This window comes from Leptonotus elevatus, chromosome 4 (genome assembly GCF_054856555.1).
Source record: "Leptonotus elevatus isolate MCC_2025b chromosome 4, RoL_Lele_1.0, whole genome shotgun sequence".
In the NCBI taxonomy this organism is placed as follows: Eukaryota; Metazoa; Chordata; class Actinopteri; order Syngnathiformes; family Syngnathidae; genus Leptonotus; species Leptonotus elevatus.
In genome coordinates, this window is record NC_141242.1 from 26,311,889 (window position 1) to 26,337,495 (window position 25,607).

A 25,607-nucleotide genomic window follows, 5' to 3' on the forward strand; every position below is an offset into this window, starting at 1 on the left:
TTTTTGACATTTGTTGACACCATGGAATTTAAAATCAACATAGTTTTCCCTTAAAATTATACATTTTCTCAGTTTAAACTTTTGACAATGAAATATTACAATTTGGCACTTCCCCATAATTGCATTCAGTTTTTATTCACAATTTGTATAGTGTCCCAATTATATATATATATATATTTACTGTGTGTTCTTTTTAACAAGCTAGAAAATTATATAATATATATAAACCATAGAATTTAAAACAACAAAAATAAAGTCCCCCCCCCCCCCACACACACACACACAGCACATTACATTATAAAATGGTTTGATCCATCTCAGAAAACAAACACAAATGTTTGTTTAAAATATCAAGATACGTACCTTGATGGCCATGTACCAGGATACATGTCATCGATATGTCTCGTATCGTGACTCCAATGGCGTTGCTGAAATTCACAACCCAATACTTTATTTGAAGAAGCTTTTATTTTTACAACCTAAGATACAAAGTGGAGTGACAACATGTACAAGACTGAGTTTTCTTACACAGGCTGATGAAAAATGTCATGTGAAAGCTACCAATCGCTAGCTGATGACAGATTGCTACAACAGGATGGAACTTTAGGATGGATATAGTTTCAGCTAAATGATTTCTACTTCTGTCTTGTAATATATCTGTCATGTATGAGCCACCTCTGTAACATGTTTGCTTGCCTGCAATGCAATAAAGCTAGATGCAGCCATAGTGAATGCAAACATGATTTTATTTATTTTTTTACCCATCTGTGATAATACATAGGGAGTGACCATACTGTATGTATGTACATCAACTGTCCATTATTGTTTTGGTCCGACTTTAAAGTAAGTGTGTAGAATTTAGTGCCTTCTAGTGGCGAACCAATATAATGCAATGACCTACGTGTGCATTTTGAAGCACGCACACAACGGTGCTACAGAGAGACCGCACTTCGCAAGTCTTCCACCAATTACTACGTTTGCTAAGTTCTCCCTCGGGTATCCATAGCCTAAAGATGGCGGCCAAACATGTCAGCCTCCTGTAAGACGTGGCGTGACCTATGTAATAGAATTAGCCATTACCTATGATTATATAACAAAACAATATAGGCCTACGTTAACTTGTTAAAACATTATTGAAATTCATAGGTTTTAAAATGAATGAACATTGAAAAGTATTGTTTTTTAAAATCTACACACATTCTCTTTAACTTACTAATAAAAGTAGAGTCAGTTGTAATAAAGTTATGCTCAGACTCCCAAAGATCCCTACATTAGATGTCCCATCTACTATTTTTTCATCTAATATTAATTATTATTTACTGTCCTGCAGAGGTGGCAAATCCAGGTCCAGAAAGTACAAAGCCCGCCACAGTTTGGCTTTAGCCCCTTGTGCTAGCTAACTAGCTCCCTAGCAGGTAACCGAGCACCCAGGGAGCTAGCTAGGGAGCTCGCTAGCCAAACTGTGGCGGGCTTTTTACTTTCTGGACCTGGATTTTCACTTCTGCTGTCCTGATACTTTTCATCAGGGGAACAAAGAAAACTGAAACCATACAAACAACAATTTAATAGTAATGTTATTGTGATGAATAATCCTCCAAGCTGGAAGGTGCATCAAACAAATGACTAATACAAATATTAATAACATACAAAGGGTATAAAATGTTGGAACCCCCAGAAAAATGCTTGTTGAGTAAATGATAAGAAAACAAATGCACATTTTGTCAAAAGAACAACAACGCTGGTGTTACGTTTAGGTATTGTCAGTGTTGAGAATAAAACAGTCTCTTTCAAAGTCCTGTTTTAAATGTTTTTTAGTATTCAGTGCACGCATATTAATGTATCTCTGAATGAATAACGCAAAATAAGGTTTATCCGTTCTAGAGGGACAAAAATCAAGCTAAAAAAATGAAGAAGTAAGTTCATAACATTTCTAGTTATCAGACAGAGGCTCTCGAAATCTGCAGACAAGATTAAACTGGTCAAGATGTCGAGACTGCTGGAAGTTCACCACAATCGCTCATTTTCTTCATGGAATAAGGTTGAAAACTTTTTCCGACTTAATGATGTAGTTTTGCTCGAGCTTCGAGCTAATTCTACTTGAAAATCCGAGGGATGATGACAGCACAAGGGATGTCTTCGCAATCGCGCAATACGGAGCACTTTTACAGTAAAAGAATGATCAGATATAACAAAGTATGAGCTTTGCAGATACCCTAAAATGAAAAATAGTAAAAATGTATCATTTGTAATTTGAAAATAGGTAACTACATTTTTTCCCTAAACTGAGGTTTGGTCTTATTTTTGGCATAAAATAAATGTTAACTTAAGACATCCACTGCTATGTACCAAGAAAAAATGGAACCAGGAACCCATTTTATCACTGAAGATATGTCTCATCCTTGAATATTTCTTATTGTTTATTGAGCGAGTAGTGAACAACTACAGTATATGGAATGCAATACAAGGTAAGTATAATTCTTGGCACTGTAAATGTGCACTGCAGTTTTTACAAAAACGTAGCAATGGATCACACATAGGGCTATCGCCTACCCACAACTTCTTCTGTTACCTGTGGTCATCTTTATATATATAAATTTAAAAAGAAATACGGCAAGGGTGAAAGCATGTCTCAAAGGATGGCGGCGGAATATGTTTGTGTATGTACGGTATACAGCGCAGAAGGCACAGCTCACAGCCAGCAGACCTACAGCAGGTGTGTGTCAGTTAGCGTAAAGCTAAAAGATGCAAAGCTTAGCAGATGGTTGTTGCGACCGAGTGGCTCTCAGGTTGATGTGTCCGGCGCGGCAGGACAAGGCACGGAAGCTTGAATGTTACGTCTGGGCAAGGAGTCACTACTACAGAACTTGATGTCCTAATTCAGCCACTCTTGTCCCTAAAAAACAAATGAAAATCTATTTTTAAAAGCTGCCGTGTGCAAAGGGGGATGATAAGAATTAATGACAGACAGCATGGAGCAACCAAAGATAAAATATATTAATATGCAAATAAGGTGGATATTATTCGTGTACTTGAATGTGCTACTTGTTTTATTTGCCAATCACCGCTGTAACCTTGAATGTTACTCAACTATTTCTATACTGTCCTCGCAGGAGCTTTTGGCAACGTACCGCAGAAGCTTGTCATGGCAATAGTAAAGAGTCAGGAGAAAAGTAGCCATTGAGGTCAAATTTGTCACCGATGGATGCTGATTGAAATAAAAGGTATGACTTACTGAGATTGACTTCTCTATTTTAGCCTGTCTACCTTTTAACCTTAAACTGTTTCATGGTAATCGTTTCTCTTAGTAGCCAATGTTACTTTCTTCTTATGGATGGCATTTCATTAGAATTTTTGTTCATTGTTGATATGCAGATAATATCTGTAACGAGTTAAATGTTGCGTACACCATTTAACGAGAAACTGTTTCAATTCAAATATTGCACATGGTGATGCCACGACATCATACTGAAAGCTGTTTTGAACATGTTGACACCACTGTCATATTCAGTCTGAATTTTAATATAGCTTCTGTGTTGTACTGCATTTGGTTGTAATAGTGTTCCTAATGAGGTGCCTGCTGAGTATGTGATATGTCCATCCATCCATTCTCCGTACAGCTTAACCTCACACTAGGGTTGCGGGTGCGATGGAGCCTATCCCAGCTGAGTTTGGGCGAGCCACTAGCTGGTATGTGACATGTGGTTATTTGTATGCCTAAATCTCAAGCCAAATACATGTAACCATTTGAAGTGTATAGGTAGCAGTTTGCTGGAGAACATTTTTTGGGTTATGCTTATTAATTTAACAGGCAGTTATGAGAATGCTGTTGATCTTTTTTATGGAGCTGCACATAAAACATTTCCCCCAAATGCACACTTAAATGTGATATTTCTTTTCCCCAGGGAGCGATAAAGTAAACATTATTTGAGAGCGCAGCAACAGTTAGAAAGCATGGAAAATAGTCAAAATGAAACATTGGAAATAAAACATTCTGAAGCAGAGGATTCAATATCGTCATGAAAAACGAAACGCGTGCAGGTAAATGGTGATATCTAAGGCGTGTGGTGACGCTGTACCCCCTCAAGAGACAGCTGAAGTTTGAATTGGCAGGGCTAGCAGTAGATGAAACTATCATGTTCAACAACAATTTCACATCCAGATGGTTTCCAATGTTGAAGAATGAGCTAAATCCACTGGAATCCAAAAGTCCGTTTGGAGTCCTTTGAACATGAAATGCAGCACAATTTGCTGAGAGCCTTAAGTCGCAGCACGACTTGCAAAACAACACAAACTGGGACCAAATGATGATGTCTGCCCCGCTGGCTTTGTCGTGCTTGGGCTCTTAAATTAGACACCACATGGGGATTATTAAAAGTCTGATCCGAGACCAGCGTGCTTCCGTCCAAACACGCAATCAAAACAAGGTCCGCTTGGAAATTTCACTGTGATGGGTCTCATTTTTCTCATCTTCTTTTTTCAAGAAAGTTCATGTCAGACACTAGTCATCCCTTTCCATCCAAACTGTGTAATGCCTCAAATATCTTAAAATGAAAAATCTCACTGTGCGCTTCATTTGGTGCCACAAAATGTGCGATGAGTCATTACTGTCTGTCTGCACACCTTCACAGTGTTGCACTGTGTGTTGGTCAACATCCACAGCTCAGTAGTTTGTTGCTATTGGAAACACGGGCTGGAGAACAATAGTCCACGGGAGTGCTGATGCTGCGCTTTCCTGCTCAAGGCAATCTGTATCTATATAAAGGATTGGATGAGTGCAGAACATGACAGAATGTGACGATTCTCTCTTGAGCTCTTTCAATGCCAAGCTCAGCAGCAGTCAATGTCACTGTTTGTTTGACGGCTCTATTTTTCACTCCTGAGTTGAAGAATGTGAATACCAAACACGGCTCCGCGCTGATGAGAGGTGAACCCCTCTGAGGCTCGTGTGAGCACAGCCTCAGTCAGATCGATATGTTGGGAGCGCTGGTCCACATCCAAACATTTAGTTACTAGCTAGAGGGCTTGAATCTGATATGACGGGACTCGTCAGTGACCTTTTCGCATCACCTGCTGAAAAACCCCAACTCAGTTGTGACTGTTTAGCACTCCATCTCTGGTGAAGCACTTATTTTCCCGGATAAACTGTGATTTTTCCAGCTTCAGCCAGTCGTTGAATGATCTGAGCTTCGAAGTCTGCATCGTGGACCCCCGTCTTTCGGAATTCTCCAGCGTAGCGGTTCTGCTCCCAGTAGTGGTGCCAGTTTCCACGGCCGTCCGCACCAAATCCAAACACATTCACCTGGAAACGGCGGCGGCGGAAGCACATGTGACATTCTGAAGATGATGTTGGTCATGATGATATTGTTCTTCACTGACCTCATCGCAGACGTGCAGGGCGAAGAAGAGCACTAGCATGCCTGTGGATGGGTAGCGGCCATGATGCCTGGTCCAGTGATCGTGAATGTATTTAAAGAATGCTGGGTTGAAGATTTGGACCTGCATATAGACAATAAAAAGAAACCATTTGTTATTGCTGTAAAGAATTCATTCACCATACTCGGCATGGGTCAATATTAGATTCTAACCATATAAGAAAAAAATATTATGATATCACAAGTATTAATATTACAGCTCCAAAATGACTTTTTTTTTGTAATTACATATTTGCACAAACAATATTTTTTAAATAGGAAGTCAACCTTAAACATTTCTTCACAATAATATGTTATATGTGACCTTTGTGACCTTAGTAGTCTAAACATGACATTCTGATTACATTTGTGGAATATGAGTTAAGCAGCAAAATCCATACGTTTTTATCCATCTCAGTGGGCGGCCATTTTGTCAGTTGCTGCCGGTCTCAGGTAACAGCCAATCACAGCTCAGCTTCAGAAAACAGGTGAGCTGTGATTGGTTGTTACCTGAGACCTGAGCAACTGTGATGTAATTTTCACTCGACAGCAAGTCGCAAAATGGCCGCCCCCTGAGAAAAACGTATGGATTTTGCTGCTTAACTCATATTCCACTATTTAGACTAGTGGGGCTGCATAGAACATTCTGTCGAACAAAACATAGAATTAGTAAGTCACAGTGTCCTATCTATCACTGGTGAGCTACTTTAAGAAAAAAACTGTGGGCTGCTCATGTTGTCTTTTGGGCTAACTAGTACCCGCAGGCACAATGTTTGTATTTTATTTATTTTCACGACAATGCACATTAACCAACAAAACACATCTATGTTTACACAGTGTCTCTTTTGTCTGGCTCCGTAGCACCTTCTCTTCCATGCATAACTGCTCACCCCTCCCATTTCTGCTCGCAAGAAGAAGAAAAGAAAAAAAGGTAATTGGAGGCAGTTAACTTCAAAGAGGCGCCTGGTTTACTCAACTTTGCAAGCAGCCAATCATATTGCGCTTTGATTGGAAGTCCCCTCAAAAAAGAAAAGAAGAGCTCATTACCGGTGAGAGCAAGTATTAGCGGTTATTAAAACCTTGACTTTTTAAAACCTTGGTAGACCGTCAAATAGTTAATAGGTAATCGGCCCATGTCTACAACATACCCACATGGAAACAAGATGGCACCAACTCGGATTCTATGACTGAACTTAAAACAAATTTGCCTTGTTAAACACTCACAAGTTTTGTATACTTGAAAACGAATAACCAGAATTAATGAGCAGATGAGAAATTCCACTTTCTATTCTACAGGTAACATTCAGTGCCAGCAAACAAGGCTTTAGGCTGCTCTTGGGAAATCTTACAAATCCATACTTTTGGTTGTACTCCAAAATGGGCTGTAAAACTGTGTTGGTGCTCAGGCGAAGGAAGAGTCCCCACCAAGTCTCCACATGGTAGGGATTATGTGGAGTTTATGTATTTTCATGGATTAAAGAGTGAGCGGAAGATTACTTAAAACAAAGGGATGGTTGCTAGCCTAACTAATCCCTCATCAACAAAAGGGATGTAATTGCAGGAACGCAGTCTCTGTGTGTATGTGTGTATGTGTGTGTACATGTGTCCCTGTTGTTGCGTTACGTTAGCAAATAACTACATATAATTGCTCACCTTGTCTTTATCCACACGGAGAAATTGCTTCACTGGAGCGTAAGTGCTAGAGGAGAAACAGGTTGAATTATCATTCTGTCAGTTGGATTGACTGACATTGACGGATTGCTACCGTCCACTTGTCTGAACTGTGCGGTGCGCTTACAATCGGATCTGGCCGGTAGACAGCGCGCTGGTGATCCAAACCAGATCCAGCGTTTTAAAAGGAACCAGGACAAAGCTGACGTTGGCCGCCAGGTTCTTGGCGCTCTCTGGATACATGAAGTGGTGAGTGGTGTGGCTGCCGGCGTCTTCCTCGTAGCCCACCGTGGGGGCCAAGTTGATCCTAAAAGTGCGAGAGGGGAGCAGTAGGAGACATTTTTGCATCCTGGTGGCTAGCAAAGAATAGCACCACCTAGTTTGCTCATGTAGAAACATGTTGTGTTGTTAAATGGGTCATTCCATGCCGAATCAAGCAAATTGACTGACCCAGGTAACGACCAGTCATAGATTCAACTACGTGATTGGTCGTTGCCTGAGCATCTGTAATGTCATTTTCAGTCGACAGCAAGTGGCAAAATGGCCGCCCCGAGATGGATAAAAAGCCGTATAGGATACTTGACTCATTGAGCCATTTTCAGCAGTAAAAAGTTAATATTTTGTCTATAATTAATAACTTCATTATTTTTCATGTACAATTAGTACCTTAAAAAACTAATTTGCAGCGTGGCGGCTGTGGCTCAGGGTGTAAAGATGGTCGTTCAGTAACCAGAAGGTCGGCTGTTCGATCCACGCTCTAACCAAATCAAGTGTTGTTATGTCCTTGGGCAAGGCACTTCACACACATTGCCTCCATTGCTATTCACACTGGTGTATGTAAGGTGCGAATGTTTGGTGGTGGTAGGAGGGGCCGTAGGCGCACACTGGCAACCACGCTTCCGTCAGCCTGCCCCAGGGCAGCTGTGGCTACTTAAGTAGCTTACTGCCACCACTGTGAAGCATCTTTAAGCGTCCAAAATAGCACTATATAAATCTAATGCATTATTATTGTTATTCTTAATTTTTCCACTGTCGACTGAAGAGGAGATCACCTGTCCTGAGGAAGTAGGTAACGACCAATCACCAATCATGGCTCAGTTTACTGACCAAACTCAGAAAACAGGTGAGCTATAATTGGTCGTTATCCACTTCCTCAGCCCAGGTGATATAATCTTCAGTCGACAGCAAGTGGATTTTTTTTTTTTTTTTTAAAGGTATTGTACAGTGTTTCCTCGTTTTCCATTGGGGTTAGGTTCCCAAAAATACCCGCAATAAATGAAATCTGCGAAGTAGTTTTTATAAATGTTTTAAGGCTCTAAAACCCCTCACCACACAGTTTATAACTTTTTTCATTGAGGCATTTACATTTTCTCTCTTGTTTAAACGTTATCAATGTTCAAACCTTCATAAATTTGATAAAATAGGTACATTAGAGTAAAAAAAAAAAGCATGCAAAATTGCACTAAAAAAATCTGCAAAACTGCGAAAAGTGAAACGCGTTATAGCAAGGGAACACTGTACATGAAAAAATAATGAAGTTATCAAATTAATTCTGGACAAAATATTAACTCTTTACTGCTGAAAATGGCTCAATGAGTCAAGTATCCCTTTAACTCATATTCCACAAAAACAATAATAATCAGAATGCTGTACTTAGACTAAGTGGGGCTGCATAGAACACAATATTGTAAGGAAAACTTTTGGGTTTACCAAAGGAACTTTCAGTTTACATTGATTATGGCGACGCCATATAGACAAAATTGGTATTGGTATGTCTGAAGGAAGACTGCATTTCCTAAGAGGACAAGCGCATTGCAGCGTTTTTTTAGTTCACGCCAGCGAGTGAAATCCGGGCCAATGTTGATCCTTGACTGTCCTTTGGTCCGGGGTAGCTTTTGACGTATGCCATAAAGCAGTCAGCACCTTTGTAGTTTTTTGTGTGGCAGTGTTCCTACCCATCCTCCTCAAAGTTGTTTAGTGCCAGTAAAAACGATACAGACCCCCTCAGACCATGGCAAAGGTACCATTCAACTAGTTTTGAGTCCATGTTTCAGCAGAATAGTTATGAAAATATTTTATTAAGGTTGAAAGGTTCATTAGTTCTACTTTAACTTCCCCTGTAATGGAGATCAGAACAAGTACACCAAGTTTGTACTTGTTGATGGTGATGACAACACTAAATCTCAAGTTTTAGGTTAATTGGAGCAGGGGTTGAGGACTTCAAAGGAAGGTGGCCATGCCCCTTTTTGAAAAACAAACAAACAAACAAAAAAGTCAAAATCTTGTAGCTTCTACACTCCTGCGCCGATTGGCCTAAAATTTGAGATTTATTGTTGTGCCATCATCATCAACAAGTACACCAAGTTTCATTCAAATCAAAATCTGCAGATTTTTTGGGTGATTTGACATGGAACGATTCAAATAATACATATTGTGCTAAAAAGACACATTGGGCTGCAGATCCTAAGAGTTATTCTTTATGGGTTCCTCATATTGTACATTTCGGCATAATGCCAAGTAGAGGTACTATTGATTATGTTCCATTATTAGCTGTGGAGTCATGGAACTTAAAGAATTGGAATGTTCGGCAAATGAGTAAGCGAAAGAGTTGAGTTGTTCTGCTGTTAATATAAATGTAAAAACTACAAAAAAAAACTGCTGAACCTAGATGTCAATTTTGAATAAATAGCAGTCAGTAATGTTCCCTTCCAGTTTTGCAGGCGGAAGTGAAAGAAAAGCCATGGCTGCTGTCTTCTGTGGATTAAAAAAAAGGGCAACAAGTGAAACATTCAGATCACGACTAAAACTATAGTTTCTTCTTTGTCAGGCAAAATATATGACCTCCTTATATGTGATTTGCACTCTGAGTTGATGAACGTCACTATAATACAGATGAGCTCCCTTGTTTCTCCTTGTCCAAAATGAATTTGTCATAGTCAGACATGGCTGAGCCCAATGACTAAAATGTATTGAATAATGATGAAGGCAATAATGGAACACTGATGCACTGATCTTGAGATAGTGACCTGAATTAGTAATGACCATCTTATTTGCAACGTGCTTTAGTAGGATGAAGATAATGCAATGCAGACAGATAGTACTAACATTACGGCATCACATTATGTACCCAAGAAAGTGTCTAGCCACAGTGAATAAAGCATTTTGTCCAGACAGGCAGTAGGTGGGCGGCATTGGTGATGAGCCAGAGCTCATTTTAAATACAAATTGCAGAAATGTGAACGTGGGATATGACACTACAGTCAAAAGAGAAGCTGCCCACACATGTCTACTAGGAATGCAATGCTTACCGTATATGCTTTTTTCTTCTTTATTTAACAGTGAGACACCACAAACAACTCGTGTTGCACAGAACTGTAGAGTGCAGACCCGCCAACCTCAGCTGAACAATTCCAAGCATGCCTGTTGCCAGTGACAACTTGAATATTTGCGCCCCCGAACAAGCCTCTTCCATCTAAGCATTATTGAGCAAATTGATCTATTAGGGTAACCACAAAGTACGTTAAGTTCATGTTTGGCATTAGGAAGCAAGTCATTGTCACAAGATGCAACAAACCATGTCACACTCGTTTGTGGCATTGGTGTCAAAGATCATTTCAATACACAAAGAATGGAAATGTCAGTCGGAGGAGAAAGACATCACACACACCATTGTGTAGCTAGCAACAACCATGATGGATATAAAGTCTTAAAGACAGAGGAGAGGCAGCAAGAGAAACATTATATATTATTTGTGAATTGATTGCTGATCATGTAACCATCCAACTTATAAACATGTTGGGAATGTGGGAATGTTACTGTATATAAAAGTAATCAGTTATAGTTACTGATTACTTGCTCAAAAAGTAACTGAATTAGTAATTGAATTACTCCATAATAAAAGTAACCCGTTACCAGGCAAAGTAACTACTTTCACTACTTAAAAAAAAAAAGTTTTATACCAAATAATTTAGATTTTTTAATTGTATATTATTATTATTATTATTATTATTATTATTATTATTATATTTCTTTATACAAACCATTCAAAATATGTCCAGGCTATGAAGAGTGTTGTCATTGATTTTATGAATATTTATATCACACAAATGTCTCACTCCATTATGATATAATGTTCTACCACTGACAATTACAGCAATCATAATAATAATAATAATAATAATAAAAACATACGGGATATATGGTGATTTGTGGCACATATGTCAACCTAATATATGTAATTTGTAGCTTCAAACCCTAAATGATTTTCGGGCTAGGGACGTGGACTCTAATGCTAACAAGTTCATTGTAAAAGAAGACATGTCGTGAAACGCTTCCTGCGGCACCTACAAAATAAAAATCCCTACACATTCCAGCTGTCAAGACACCTTTATTGTGACGAGGTGCGACAACAACTGTGCCTCTAACTGTGCGCAAGTGACATTATCATGAATGGACCGGAAAAGTGCGCACGACTGTAAGCTTATTTCGAGCCTTGAAACTAATAAATAAATTGTAACGCAACACATTTCACATACAATAACAATAACGCTGTTTAAAATATGGGAAGAATAATTAGTTAGATTACTCTGTTTATGAAAAAAGGACGGAATTACCAACGCTGTTATTCCCAACACTGAACATAACGTTTTAACTTGGGGATTTGCATTAGGCACGGTACAAATGAGATTGAAATAGAAGGATTTACTCTGCATGCTTGTGGGAAAAACACAAGCAATATAATTCAACTTCTTAGGATTCTTGACCCCCCAAGAAGCCGATGACCTCCCGTCAACCAATAGGAACATACAAAATGTTAAGATTAAATATTGCATTAGATGCACATCTGTTTACTTCACCTTCTTTTACTCATGATGTAACTTGCTAGGCTGAGTAATAGTGTCCTTCTGTCATCTGTGTCCTCACTTTTTTGTTGTTGTCCATCTTATACACACTATTCACTCCTCTCACCTCATGATGTAGTTGTGCCCATCTATGGTCGCCCCGTATCCAGCCCCGCGCAGGTTGCCAGAATTCCCTACTACGGCGCACCGTAGGCATCGTCCAGGATCCCATGAGCCATATGGGGATCGTCCAGGTATAACCTATCATGATCACACCATAAGCAGGAAAATTAATATAATAATAACAATAACAATACTACTACTACTAATAATAATCTAATGTGAAGCTCAGACCAATTTTAAAACTTCATGTTGTTTTTAAATTAGTAGGCTGAAATTCAAACGTGCACAAGAGGTGTGGTGCAACAAAGACTGGAAAATCGGTTTTGATTTTAACAAACCACATCAAAGTGTTACATTTTAAAATCTAGGGATGGGGAGTACGATACAAGGTATATCTCATGTCAAGGTATGGGTACTTTGTAACGTTGGCCGATACCGGTATTTGCCGGTGTCATCTCTTGGCAATTTTACAATCAGGAACTAGAAATGAGAAATTAGAAAAAATGTCATTGTTTATTTGGGGAAATTTTATATATCAAAAGTACTATTGGTATCTCTACTTGGTATCGGTGACAACTCCAGTTGAGTACTTGTACTGGTATCGATCTGAAAAAAACGAATATCCCCAATAAAATAGTTAGAAAACGTATCACACTTCATGTATAAAGAAAAGTATTGAACCGTCTTTTGTGGCGAGATGCACACCCCAAACAAGGTGTAAAAAAAGATGTGAGAGTTAAGTGCCTCACAGAAATACAAACAAAAAAAATCCTATGAGGGAAATTAAAGTGCGGAAGCTTAGTCACTTTAAAGACTACGCTTCGCTCATTTCAAAGTAGCAAAGTAATAATGACAAGTTCAATCAGATACCTGGAACAACCTAAGCAGCACCTGCTGGATGCTGTGCGGTTTGAACTGGGGCTGCAACATCTAGAGGGAGAGGAAAATATGGTTAGGAGGCACTCCAGTGCAACCACATCTGACAACATAATTGAAATTTAGTAGTGTGTGTGGGGGGGGGGGGGTGCAGAATATACTGCATTGAACAGAAAAGACACTGCCCATGTGACCATGATCCGAGATCATCAGAATAAATGAGATTAGCAAAACATGCAGTCATAAATTAAAGTGGATGGAAAATTTTCAAGTAGCGATTTAGTAGATGATGTTGATTTACTAGTAAAATATTTGTGCTTTTCTGGAATAATTACGCAAAATTGAAAGGCTGAGTAGTGCCAGCAGGGACGAAATACTTTCATAGCTTTCATAATAAAAAACAAATCTAAAATTGAGTACACAGGAAGGAAATTGATTGGTTACAGCAGCAAATGGCAAATATTGCACATACAGTAAGTGACAGTACGAGTTTGTGTAGCCTTCTCAATGGAGTTCACTAAAGCTAGCTTTTTCTGACCATTCGGTTAAGTCGTTTCCTATCTCTTTTAGCAATGCGCCCTCCTCAGCAGACTGTGACATGAATGACAAAACAACAGTTTCATAAAAGATCATGAGAAAGATCCTACTTCAGCAAGTGAAGGCGACTCTGGCTCTTCTTGTACAGAGCATTTGTGTTGTTCGCCTAGTCTGGTTACAGTAATTGTTTATGTGAACACCAATGTATTTTTCTGAGCCCTAGATGTTCACCAGTGTGAGCGGAGTATGCTTCCTGTGTGTTAAAGTTGCTGGCGGAAGCTGCTTTTCATGTTTTCCAATTTAGCAACGGGTCCCCGCCAAGCTAGGCGGGCCGGTGCAGTATAGGGCGTCATTAGCCTTGGATTCAATAAAGCATTTAGCATGGCCACCTATTATACACAGATTTTCACTATTTGTGGGCCAGTCCAGTCGTGGGGTCCACTGTATTTCATTAATAAATAATGAAAGTGAGGATCAAACCTTCTGAATCACTGTAGAAAGCAATCCATTTAACGCAATGTTATTATTATTACAGATATTACCATATCATTTACACAAGAAACTCAGCCTTGGGGCGGTGAGGTGTGCATCCCTGATTTATTAGGACCATATTGCTTATGCTCACACAAGTTGACCAAGTCCTTGATGACCCTTCCTGTACTCCTGCTCGTTCCCCTCAGGTACATGTCTGACAATGGCAAAGTCGTCACAGAATTTCTGAAGGTGACAGAGGATAGAATCCCAAGGTATAGACTCGGATGAAAAGCAACCCCTGAGGGGCCCTGTACAGCAGACTAACATATCTGACACTGCACAATGTGTCCTCGCGTACTGTGGTTGTCAGTTAGGCCTATCTAAATTCTCAAGAACTGGCTGAACTAAAAATTCTGCTTTAACTTTTGGCTTTCGCAGCCCAAAAATTGCTAACAAATTTATGACAATGTAGGATAGGTGTGAATAGCTTTACTACAGTTAATATGGCTGAGCTGAAAGTACCCAACTATGACTCTCCAAGTAGCGTCAACGTCAACATATCTCAGGGGCAAATGTTCATTTATACGTGTGAAGAAGTACCTAAAGAAAACTCCTGCCTCGTCATCCATATGTCCACACTCTTCCAGTCGCAGGCGGCCTAGATTCACTTCTCCTGACACACACTTTGTTGCTTTATATTTCCATCCATGCGTCTTCCCCAGCAGCCTGTGTGCCGTCATGTCTAATTCCTCCTCTTTAATTTCCCCTGCTCCCTCTTTGTTTCTCCTCCTTCTCTTGTCTTTCTTGGTCTCTCCGGGACACACGAGCGGCACGCAGCTCATCAGTGCCGATCAGAGAGCACTAAATCTGTCTTTTACTCCCCCATTACCTCTCTCGCTCTCTAGCCGGTACCTTGCCTCGTCGTCATTTCTTCTTCCCAAGCTTTCTTCATCCCTCCATCTATCGGCTTTTTTGTCTCCCGTGTGATGCCAAATCCAGCTTGGCACATTGCGCCTGTGTTGTTCTGAGACCATTAATCTTACTGTAAGCTGACTACTAAGGTACAAGATACCTGGCAGCCACTTCTCACACTTGGGTGTTTTATTTTTCAGGACGGCCAATAAAGAGACACACTATACATTAAACACTGTCAGGCGTCTGATAAACCAGCATTAATTCACACACAAGCTAGTATTGACATTTATTTAAAGGACACAAGCCAAGTCTACTTACACAAAATGTAGAACTTAAATTCAGTTGCCTTTCAAAACCACATTTCCAATTTTCTATACTCCTCGGGGTCAAGGGTGAAGACTTACCTGTCCCAACAGAATTTGGGCAAGAGGCGAGGAACACCCTGGAGCGGTCGCCAGCCAATCGCATGGTGAATATAAATTAATTACCATTAACACTGACATTCACACCTTTAGACAATTTTGGGACTTCAATTAACCTAAGAGGTGAGCACATTAATGAATTTTGAGCGTCCGTCATTCAGCAATCGTCAACAGTCGGGACACCCTTGCGTCATCGTCAATATTTCAAGCAGAACCGTCAATCTGTAATTTATCGATTGCTCAGCAAAATTAGCATCAATATTTGCGTCATTCAAAGTGGGCATCTGTCAATGTTCCATCAATCATCAATCCGTCACCAAAATGAGACATCCATCAATGACGGATTGACAAATTTATTAATGATTTGACGAATTTATTGACGGATGAAAACCCTCTTCTGTCAATGCTAAGTTCATCATTTTTTCCCAACTATTGTCAATTGTCAACAAAATGGGCGTCCGTCATTGACAGATTGACGAACCCTCCGTCAATATTGACGGAATGCACACCTCTGCTAACATGCTTGTTTTTGCGATGTCAGAATGGCCTACCTAGAGAACTCCTAAAGCCCCCCCCCCCACACACACACAAGAACAGGGGGAAACATACAAATTCTACACGCAGGAGGGCCTAAGCTAAGATTCAAACCTGCAAAGACTTGCTAACCACTGCAAGGTGCTGTCTAACAAATTTTGCATGAAGAACCGTTTTAAACGGTTGAATCGTAAAACATTTTTTACTTTGCAGGCAATGTTGTTAATAATATTAATTGTTACTGTTAGGGAGAAGTTTACTTTCTAATAATAGCACACTGTCTTCATATACACAAGCATGTATTGTACTCATGTAAAACACAAAATGCATACCACCACTTTTAAGTGACAAGCATATGGCGGCTAACTAATCAGGGCATAGCTGGCTAACGGCTAGCATGAGACGCAAACAGTCTCAGTGCTCCTTTTTGTCAAGCATTACAAACAAGCACAACCCCAGTCAGCAGTCACAGAATAGGCCAATCAGCCTTTTGTTCACAAAAAGCTTATGAATACCAACTCCAGCTGAGTGTTTAACTAAACAAAGCGGACTGGGAGCAAAACATGAAGTAGAAATCTACCAAAAGAAAAACCAATAATAGCACAAAACATCATCACTATAATTCTTAGTTTGAAATGTTCAATATTATCTGCTGACAAAAACACTGAACAAAAATACTTGGACATCGCGTGAGTCTTTTCTGCTTAAAATATGAGTCCGCTGTCTTCACTGTAACGTCCCTGGATGTTCCTCTTTTCCTGTTTATAGGCTGTTTTCTACATTGCATGTATGACTGTTAATTCATTTGATTCTTTCATCACTGAAGATAGACGTCCCATAGAGGAGAATTTTACAGTTGGTTTGGGTCTCTCGTCTCGACACAATTCATAGGCATGTAGGTTTGTAAGAAAAAGGGCAAGTCATATCAAGGTCGTTCAGCGGGTTCAAAAACAGGTCAAACCACATTCAGGGATTCAAGACTACATCAATGAATCCTTCTCATGATCTCACATGTCTGCAGTGGCTAATTCCACCCCATTTTTTCTATGCTTTTGCCCCTCCGCTTTACTTCTTCGCCACTCTCCCCTCCCCAGTTCATCCTGTTGCAGTGTGACCTAATGACTTGGCAGCTGTTAGTCAGTGTTTGCATTATTTTGCAGTACGAGCTGGACTCACCACACGTGCTCCTACATTTACACTCCATACATAAATCTAAAAGCAGGTTTCAGACCTATAACTTGAAAACTCCCTGGGGATGTACAGTATTTATTTCACAAATTCTATTGCTCTGACGGGATCTTAACATGTGACTAGCAGGAAACATGGAGAGATGTTGTACTCGAAGCAGTGGATTCATTGGCTCGATGACGACAGAGGATGAGTGGATTTGTGATTAGAGTTTACCACTCCTATGTTTAAAAAACACATTTATTTTCCCTCTGTACAATACACACACATGTGGGAAAAATGCATATGGTGAATTAGTAACCGGAAGAATGTGTTTAAATATATTCTGACTGCAAAGTTTACGGTGTATTCTTTATCTTGTGTTTTGAAGGAATAGGGGATGTGCAGATAGTCACAATAACAAAGAGATGGGCATATTAAAAAAGGTTGAGTAGATTTTAAATAATGAGGTGGCTGTACGTAAAAGTGATTGATGCACTTTTATTTACGATATTATCTGCAGGTGTTGCGCAGCCATGAAATGCAAAGTTTGCTGCTACTTATGAAGCTTCCAGATGTTGAACTGTGTAAAGGGCTTGAGATGACTAAAGAACTCTAAAAATATAAAGCTTGATATGTCTGCTTTTAAGCGTAAGAAATACCACATGCTAATCTGCATGATTTGAATGTCATAATCAGGGTTGGGGAATCCAGGTCCAGAAAGTAAAAAGCCTGCCACAGATTGGCTTTAGCCACAGGGGCTTCTACTTAAATGACAGGTAAACGAGCTCATAGAAGCACATGTTGAGTAGAAGATTCTGTGGATAAAGTCAAACTGTTTCAGGGTTTGTTCTCTCTGGACCTGGATTCCCCAACCCTGGTCATAATGTACTCAACAGTCAAGGCATAGATGTGCAGAGGTGGGTAGTATCGAGTTACATTTACTCCGTTGCATTTACTCGAGTAACTTTTTGACAAAAATGTACTTCTAAGAGTAGTTTTACCAAGCAATACTTTTTACTTTTACTTGAGTAGATGCATGAAGAAGAAACTTACTCTTACTCCGCCACATTGGGCTCACTAAAGTCGTTACCCGCTGCCCCATTCATGTATTAGATTTACCGTATTTTCGCGTAAGCGCTCCACTTGACTGACTGTGTGGGGGCATTTCCGCAGACACTTTGAGGCGCGATTCTCGTAATGTCCCGTCTCGCACGATATCGTTGTTCTGTAGGAGGTGCTCATGATGTTAACGGAAGAGAGACGCCCGGAGTTGTTAATATTACTTTAAAAACATCTCCCTCTCCTCATCGGACGGGTTCGGCCATTTGGTGTTGGTGTTATGGTGCGGACGGATGGATTTTCAACGACAACATGCGCCGTATGTCGTTCGTTGCCATTTCTCATGCAACGATGTGGGACGTGCGTTGAACGGCGGTATATTGGCTCCATAACTGAATCACTTTGTGCTTAAAAAGACTTGTTATCCCCTCCGGAGGCAGCTCCAACACAAAAGCAAATGGCCCCGTACTTCCTTTCCTCCGTGACCGGGCGGGGGTCACATAACTACAGGGAATGCGTAAAAGGTGATTCCATTACAAATTTGCGAAATACTTCTATTTCGACACGTCTCAAAAACTACCTCATGAGAGCGTAAAAACTTTTTTGCGATATTTGAAAGTTTTTTCGAAAATCACGTGTTTCCATTACCAGCTTGCTTTTGCGCAACTTGCCTTTTGCGCAAAACTGAGGGTAATGGAAACGCACTTTGTGACTATTGCGTTTAGTGCTTACACTAAGAAGAGTTCTATGTGAAGCTTGGGTAAACCGTCGCACGTTTGTTTGATTCGGTGATGGGCAGAAGAGAACCGTTGTGTTTTATGATTTGAAGATGCCAGCATTTCCACACAATTTTATGTTTTTGTCTGTCTGATGACATTGTATTTAAAAATAAATCAGACTTCATGTTCAAGCAGTTACTCAGTACTTGAGTATTCATTTCAGCGAATACTTTTTTTAGTTGTACTTGAGTGATTTTTTTTAATGATTACTTTTACTTGAGTAATATTATTTTGAAGTAACTCTACTCTTACTCGAGTAATTTTTTGGGCTACTCTACCCACCTCTGGTCGTTACCCACCGCCCCATTCATACATTAGATTTACCGTATTTTCATTTAAGTGCTCCGCTTGACTGACTTGTGTGGGAGCATTTCCGCGGACACATTGCTTATATACAGGAAAAGCGGCCCTGGTTGAAGGCTGGCAGGCATGATGAGAACCTGAAAGGGTCAACTGATGACGTCTAAGAAACTGCCACCTATGGTCGTTAGACTGCGAGGCAGCGCATAATTAATAATAAATAAATAATAATAAATAATAATACTGCATATAATTTTAGATTTGTATCTGTCTGATGACATTGTTTTTAAAAAATAAATCAGACTTCATGTTCAAGCAGTTACTCAGTACTTGATTATTCTTTTCGGCAAATACTTTTTTACTTGTACTTTGATTTTTTTTTAATTAATATTCTTTACTTTTACTTGAGTTATATTATTTTGAAGTAACACTACTCTTACTTGAGTAAATTTTTTGTGCTACTCTACCCATCTCTAGAGATACGTGTATCATGTAAGTTTTACTTGCGTATACTTTGAACTAGTCATTCTTTGGTTAACTTCTCATTAAACATTTGTAATTTTCTGTACCAGACAGATTAAAATTTTTATCAAAGAGCTGTTCAACTCGTACTCATCCTGATCATTTAAATTACTAAATTTTATTATGCACTTTACACTACAGGGTACTTTATTATCACAATGAGTAATTTTTTTAAATCTATTCTTTTAATCTGTATCTACTATTATTTATTCCATACTGTGTGTTGATAATTGTTTTAATTTTGCACGAGAGAGCAACACAATCTCGTATCTTAATGTTACAATGACAATAAAGTCTATTCTATTTTATTCGATTCTATCCATCCATCTTCTCAGGGACAGGAACAGGCTTACATTCAAGACTACTTCTGTTGACTGCAGCCTGATAGTTGGTAAACTAAATGTGCGTATGCGTCTATCTGAAATAAGTGCTTTTTCCCCCCTTCTTCTCTGAGCTCATTTTATGTTTGGATGTTGGCAAAGTGCATGTTGCAGTCTCTGTGATAGCTGCTGTCGGCTGGAAATGCAGCAGATTCCTGAAATGTAACTTCTACATATAACTTATAATGGGACAATGCTTGAACATACATATTAGACAAAGCTAATTTTCATTTTCAGTCTCTAGGCAAACATAAGCTATCCACATAACATGTAACAAACTTTGTTTTTAAGGTTAAGCATAGCCTCTTCTGCTACTCGTACCAATTGGTCTGTCCACAGAAACACCGAATTTATACAGCAGTCCATTTCTGTGTTGTTAGCTAGAAAACAGTTTCAACAAATGTGGGTGTGTAATGGTGTAGCTCATTTTTGTGACATTATGCAGACTATCAGGAATTCTGTTTCTTTTTCCTTGTTTGTTCAAGCGGAAAAAACAACACTTTGGAGATCAAATGTGGAAAGTCTGTCATATTTATTATGTGCAAAGTTCGCAATGACATTTAGACATTAATGTTAGAGAAGCCTTACATTTTAAGAAGGCTTGACTTTTCAAAATAAGTGACAATAAGGACTAATCCCAGTCAAGTTTAAAGACGAACTTCAACGACGTTGACGCATTTTACCTTTCCTATGACGGCGCTTAAACATTACAGGTTGTCAAGGCGCTATCTAAACCTGGAAAAACAAACCAAGAGGGCGCATTTTGAAGCATGCCATTGGACAATAAACACAACTACTTCATGTATGATTGACCCCGAGCATAGCTGCCCGCTTACTTTGCCGGAGCCGGTAACCCACAAAAAGTTATCAATCCATACAAAATGTGCAAGAGATAAGAGTGCCAACAATTTTTGTTTCATTTGTTGATAAATGAAGCTGATGTTAACAAAAAAATGAACCCCTCCCTCGTTGGGGATCGTTCAAATGCACGAAATCGGCCCTCGGCCCACCGCCTAATGGGTTTTTGGCCATTTTCTCCCTCTGTATTCAAGTCTCGCTAAAGTCCTCATGGCGACGGGCTGTGGGGGTAAGGGACTGCACCATGGCCATCATGGTCTTTTACGTTTGCCCATTCTATCCCTGCCTTGTCTCACAATTATCCCCTTTCGTCCACGGTGTCCTCAACATGGCCGCTGGGAACGTAGTGTAAACACAGACTTAGAAGTGATCTTCTTGAGTGGACTGACTGTGTTGGTGGTATGTTAGACGGGTACAGAAAACGCAATCCATAATTAATAAAGGACTTGATAAGAATGATGAGAAGATCAACACTCATTTCTGTTTAAAAATATCTCATTACCAAACAGGGTTGAGTTGCAAGTGTGTTGTGTCATGGTTTTGGTGCAAAAATGTGAACTTGTGCAGTAAAAGTGGGTTGTTACTTACCACCCACCAGTAGTAGACATCAGAGGGCAGCTGGACGTTGTCTCTGGTCCAAACAGGTGAAATATCAGGTTCATAGTTCTCATCGAACCAATCAGAGACACCGGGGTCTCCGACACAGCGAGGGCAGGCGCACGTTTGCGTTTGCAGACCGTCATGGGGAGAGTGTTTGTGTGAACCCACGTAGCTGGGCACCAGCTTCACCTGCCGAGAATCCTCCCAGCCCGGCGGTTCGAGGTAGTTGAAGCCAACGCCACTCCGAAACGAGACGGAGAAGAAGAGTGAGGTGAGAAAGATGAGAACTAGCGAGCCGAGTACAACCCAGACTTTTGGAGAACATCTTGCTCGTCTTGCTTTCTCTGCTGCGCTTCCTTCCCTATTACTACCTGAGCCCCCCACCCCGGGTGCCGCTCTGCTTAGCCAAGGCCTCAGCTCCGAGAGTCTTGATGCACCCCTGACAGGACCCCCACCCCAAAAGCCCCAACGTCTGTCCCGGTGCAAGGTGGAGGAAGGGATGCGGCCCCCCCATGGCCATGCGCCCACCCCTGGGCCTGCCACTGCTTCCTGCGAGTACCAGCCACCAAGGCCTGGTGAGCGTGAATGGTCCAACCTCCTGGTTAGCACTATGGACTACCAGGTCGCACACACTATCATTTAAGTAAATACACACAAGATAAAGTGTCACAGTCTGTTTATTCCACACAAGCTGTGCAGTTGGCGATCTTCCTGCGTTTACTCTCTCTCAGCTCTTTTTTCCCCTCCACAAATATGTGCTTGTCTCACACACAGAAGTTGCCGTTGAATCACACACAGAAGTTGCCGTTGAATCACACAGCTGCAGTCCGAGATATGCCAAAGTCCTTTCTTTTCCATCAAGACAAGCTCGTCGTCTGCTTTTGTATACTCATCTTTACCTCAGGTCCTTTGCTGTCTTTATATCCATCCCATTCATTTCCTTCCCTCTTTCTTGCCTTCAATGGCAATCCGACAATGAACGAGGGAAAATGCAGCAAGTCGTCGTCCTTCTCCTCTCTACCATCTGTGCAAGTGATCAAGCCTCGGCTCAAGCACTCTGCTTTCTCTCGTTCTCTGTGTCTTTCGTTGCACTGTAGTCAGAGCCCAGGAAAGCGTGCGCTCTAGTTGAGCGCAGCGGAGAGAGGGAGGGATTAATGCAGAAGGAGGGGCAGTAAAAAGGAGGAGGTCCGGCCAGAAGGGTATTCCGTCACATCTCGAGCCATTTTAGACAAGTATTACCTTGGTGTGGTCTTGCTGCTTTTTTATTTTTTATTTTTTTTACTCCTACTCTGCATCCATTGTACCCAATGTCTGTTTCCTCTTCCACTCTGCTTTCAATGCCTCACACAAGCATCTCTGCTTGGAGAGCTGTCTTTTGAGGTGCTTATACTATGGATCTTCAGACATAAACATTCTTGGGAGTCCAGAAACAAATGCTTGTGACTCAAATCCAAGGATTGTGCAGTATTTTTACTAAAGGCAATCCCTGTGATGATATTTTGAGCAGGGACTTGGCTGTGGGATGACAGGCCAGGTCGGGTGGAATGATGCAGAAAGGGTGCGATGGGGGAAAAAAAGACAACCGAACCAATCAATCCTAAATCTCATCTTTTTTCCAGCTGGCTTTGAGAGGACGATAGGAGAGAAGGTGGGGGCAGCATCTGTCCAGTTGCCCACAGATAGGATGCATAATATGTGACAGCTAGTGTTGGCACACTTTCTGCTAGTTGACTTAATTTAATTGTGTTATAGTGTGACTTTAGAGGCAACACAATGATGACGGTTGATGCAAACCTGCTAAGATACCCTCTTAAAGCAGCACTTCAGTGGCACCTTTCGACTGTTCGCTGCATTTCAATCATTGAATGGCATTTAAAATCTGCCGCTCACCAAGCAAGTTGTATGTTTTTGATTCAATGCAAAAACACTTTGTGTCTAACCAGGACCTCTAAGGCACATTGCACAGATTTTTTTTAAGGGAAGATACAATTGTTTATTCTGTTTCCAAGCATCTTAGTGTTTTGGAATCCATCCCCATCTGATAGAAGACAAGCTTGCTCTTCCATGAAGAACCTGAAAAGTGAAAGAAAGAGAGAAAGGGGTAGAAAGTCAGTCACTGGCATTAAGCTCATTGACCACCATTTAACTTATGCAGCAGTTCGTTTTACATTCCCTTACACTCAACAACTGGGTCGTGAGCAGTACCTTGAAAAAGTAAGTTACTTTATGGCTACTTGCTTTAAAAAGTAATTTAGTTACTCCACTGATTACTTTCTTTAAAAAGTAAGTGAGATTACAAGATTAGCAGATACCAACAACACCGCTTAACATAAAAATGACACCCAGTGTTGCTACTCAATTGGAAGTGTGTTTTTGACAGTAACATTTAACAAACAACTCGACACCAAATCAACTTTTTTTTTTGCTGATTAACTGTATAAACGGGTGTCTCCTCATGCTGTCTACGTGTCCTGGCTTTTAGATACAGTTTAAAATAATTTAAGGCAAGGCAAGTTTATTTGTATTTGTATATAAAAGACCTTAATCAATGGTAAGTGAAAAAAGCAAAGCATTTAAAAGCATTTACACTCGGGGCTGACATTACTTCTGTTGGCTGCTTATTCCATTTGTGTGCAACATAACAGCTAAATGCAGCTTCACCATGTTGACTTTGAACTCTGGGTTCCACTAGTTGACCTAAGTCTGTAGATCTCAGAGCTGCTGGGTTTGTATTCAATCAGCATTTCTTGAATATATTCAGGGCCCAAACCATTCAGTGATTTATAGAACAGTAGCAGAATTTTTAAATCTATTCTAATTCTATTTAAGTCATTCTGTAAACAGGTGCAGCTACGTCATGTGTTTGGGGAATTGTGCAACTGTCTGCTCATTCACATAAACGGTGAATGACTAAGAGGGGGGGAAAATGACTACGGTCCAGACTGCTGCTGGCTATTCTCAGGCTCTACTTACAGCAAGCTTGACTTGGTGCCCTTCAAACTAATTCAGTGGAAAGTGACATAACCCTGCTAACAGACAGATGGATCAACACACAACCAACACCTATAAAAACACAACTTAAGTGATCAGACATTTGAACTTGACTGAGGTTGAATCTCTCCACTACTGAAGTTACACATTTTGTGTAGTGGCTTGTTAGTGTTCCTATCATTCGTCATTGACGCCCAGGGATACAATTAAATTGAGCATGAAACTTGCCTCCTCTCCTTTGGGTTTAAGGAAAGATCTGGATGCAGGTTCATTTATTATTCATTTGTAGGGCAGTGGTAAACCAATACAGATAAGTATTGGCTATCTGTGCTGTTAGAGAAAACATACTTTTTATATTTTCAATGTATCACCCTGGTGTCCTGTAAAATCCCACGCAGTTGTCAACAAGAGCCTCTGTATGTGTGTGATGTGTATTGCACCAAAAACATATGCTAACTTCTGCACAGTGTCTGTGGCTCATTACTATGCCAAACGCATGTGTCATATAAAGACGCACAGCCCACATAGCATGTTTTCCAACCTGGTGTTAAAGCCTTCTTGGTGTTATAAATGTATACAATTCTGCAGCAGCTTGTAGTGGGTGTTGACCTTGTGTGTGTGGGGGGGGTTATTTCTGTCAAGTACATTTTTCTTTATTCGGTTTCAGTATAGCTTTAACAGAAAGTTTTCTGTTGACTCTGCAATCACTTTGTTTTCTCCGTACATACTCCATTTTCTATATTACAGTTTTACATTATTTTTCCGATTACTCACTAATCATTTCGCTGTTTTCAATTTCCGTAACAATGGGTCTTATCAGGTGCTACAGATGTCAGTCTAAACTTGTTCCGTCTCATGTTGAGTGCTCTCATTTGCACCCACAGGCTAAATTGCATCTTTTCTTTGCTACAATATGCGCAATCATGACACATAAGTACAGTGGAGCTCCTAAATTTGAATACAATCTGTTCCAGACTATATGCTGACATCTTATGAGACACTAGTTTAATATCTAATTGGCAGTATTATCGTAATAATTATGGCATTGACATGAAATAGTAGTATAGATCAATCACAGGGCTTAAAGTAAAAATTATTCCTGAGCCTGAACTTTTTCCGGGGAGCGGCGGTGCAACAACGTGAC

General features: G+C 40.2%; 1 protein-coding gene across 1 annotated transcript in view; it reads right to left on the minus strand.

Annotated features, from left to right (window-relative positions):
• Window positions 1-449: 449 nt before the first annotated feature.
• Window positions 450-25,607, minus strand: part of st3gal2 (ST3 beta-galactoside alpha-2,3-sialyltransferase 2) — a 29,586-nt gene continuing 4,428 nt past the window's right edge. The window contains exons 2-8 of the mRNA XM_086072848.1: window positions 21,461-22,087; window positions 12,917-12,976; window positions 12,051-12,184; window positions 7,210-7,389; window positions 7,065-7,110; window positions 5,377-5,496; window positions 450-5,299 (exon numbers count right to left, since the gene is read on the minus strand). Of these exons, the coding sequence (XP_085928974.1) occupies window positions 5,126-5,299; window positions 5,377-5,496; window positions 7,065-7,110; window positions 7,210-7,389; window positions 12,051-12,184; window positions 12,917-12,976; window positions 21,461-22,087 (1,341 nt within the window). The 3' untranslated portion in view covers window positions 450-5,125. The remainder of the gene's footprint in view (window positions 5,300-5,376; window positions 5,497-7,064; window positions 7,111-7,209; window positions 7,390-12,050; window positions 12,185-12,916; window positions 12,977-21,460; window positions 22,088-25,607) is intronic.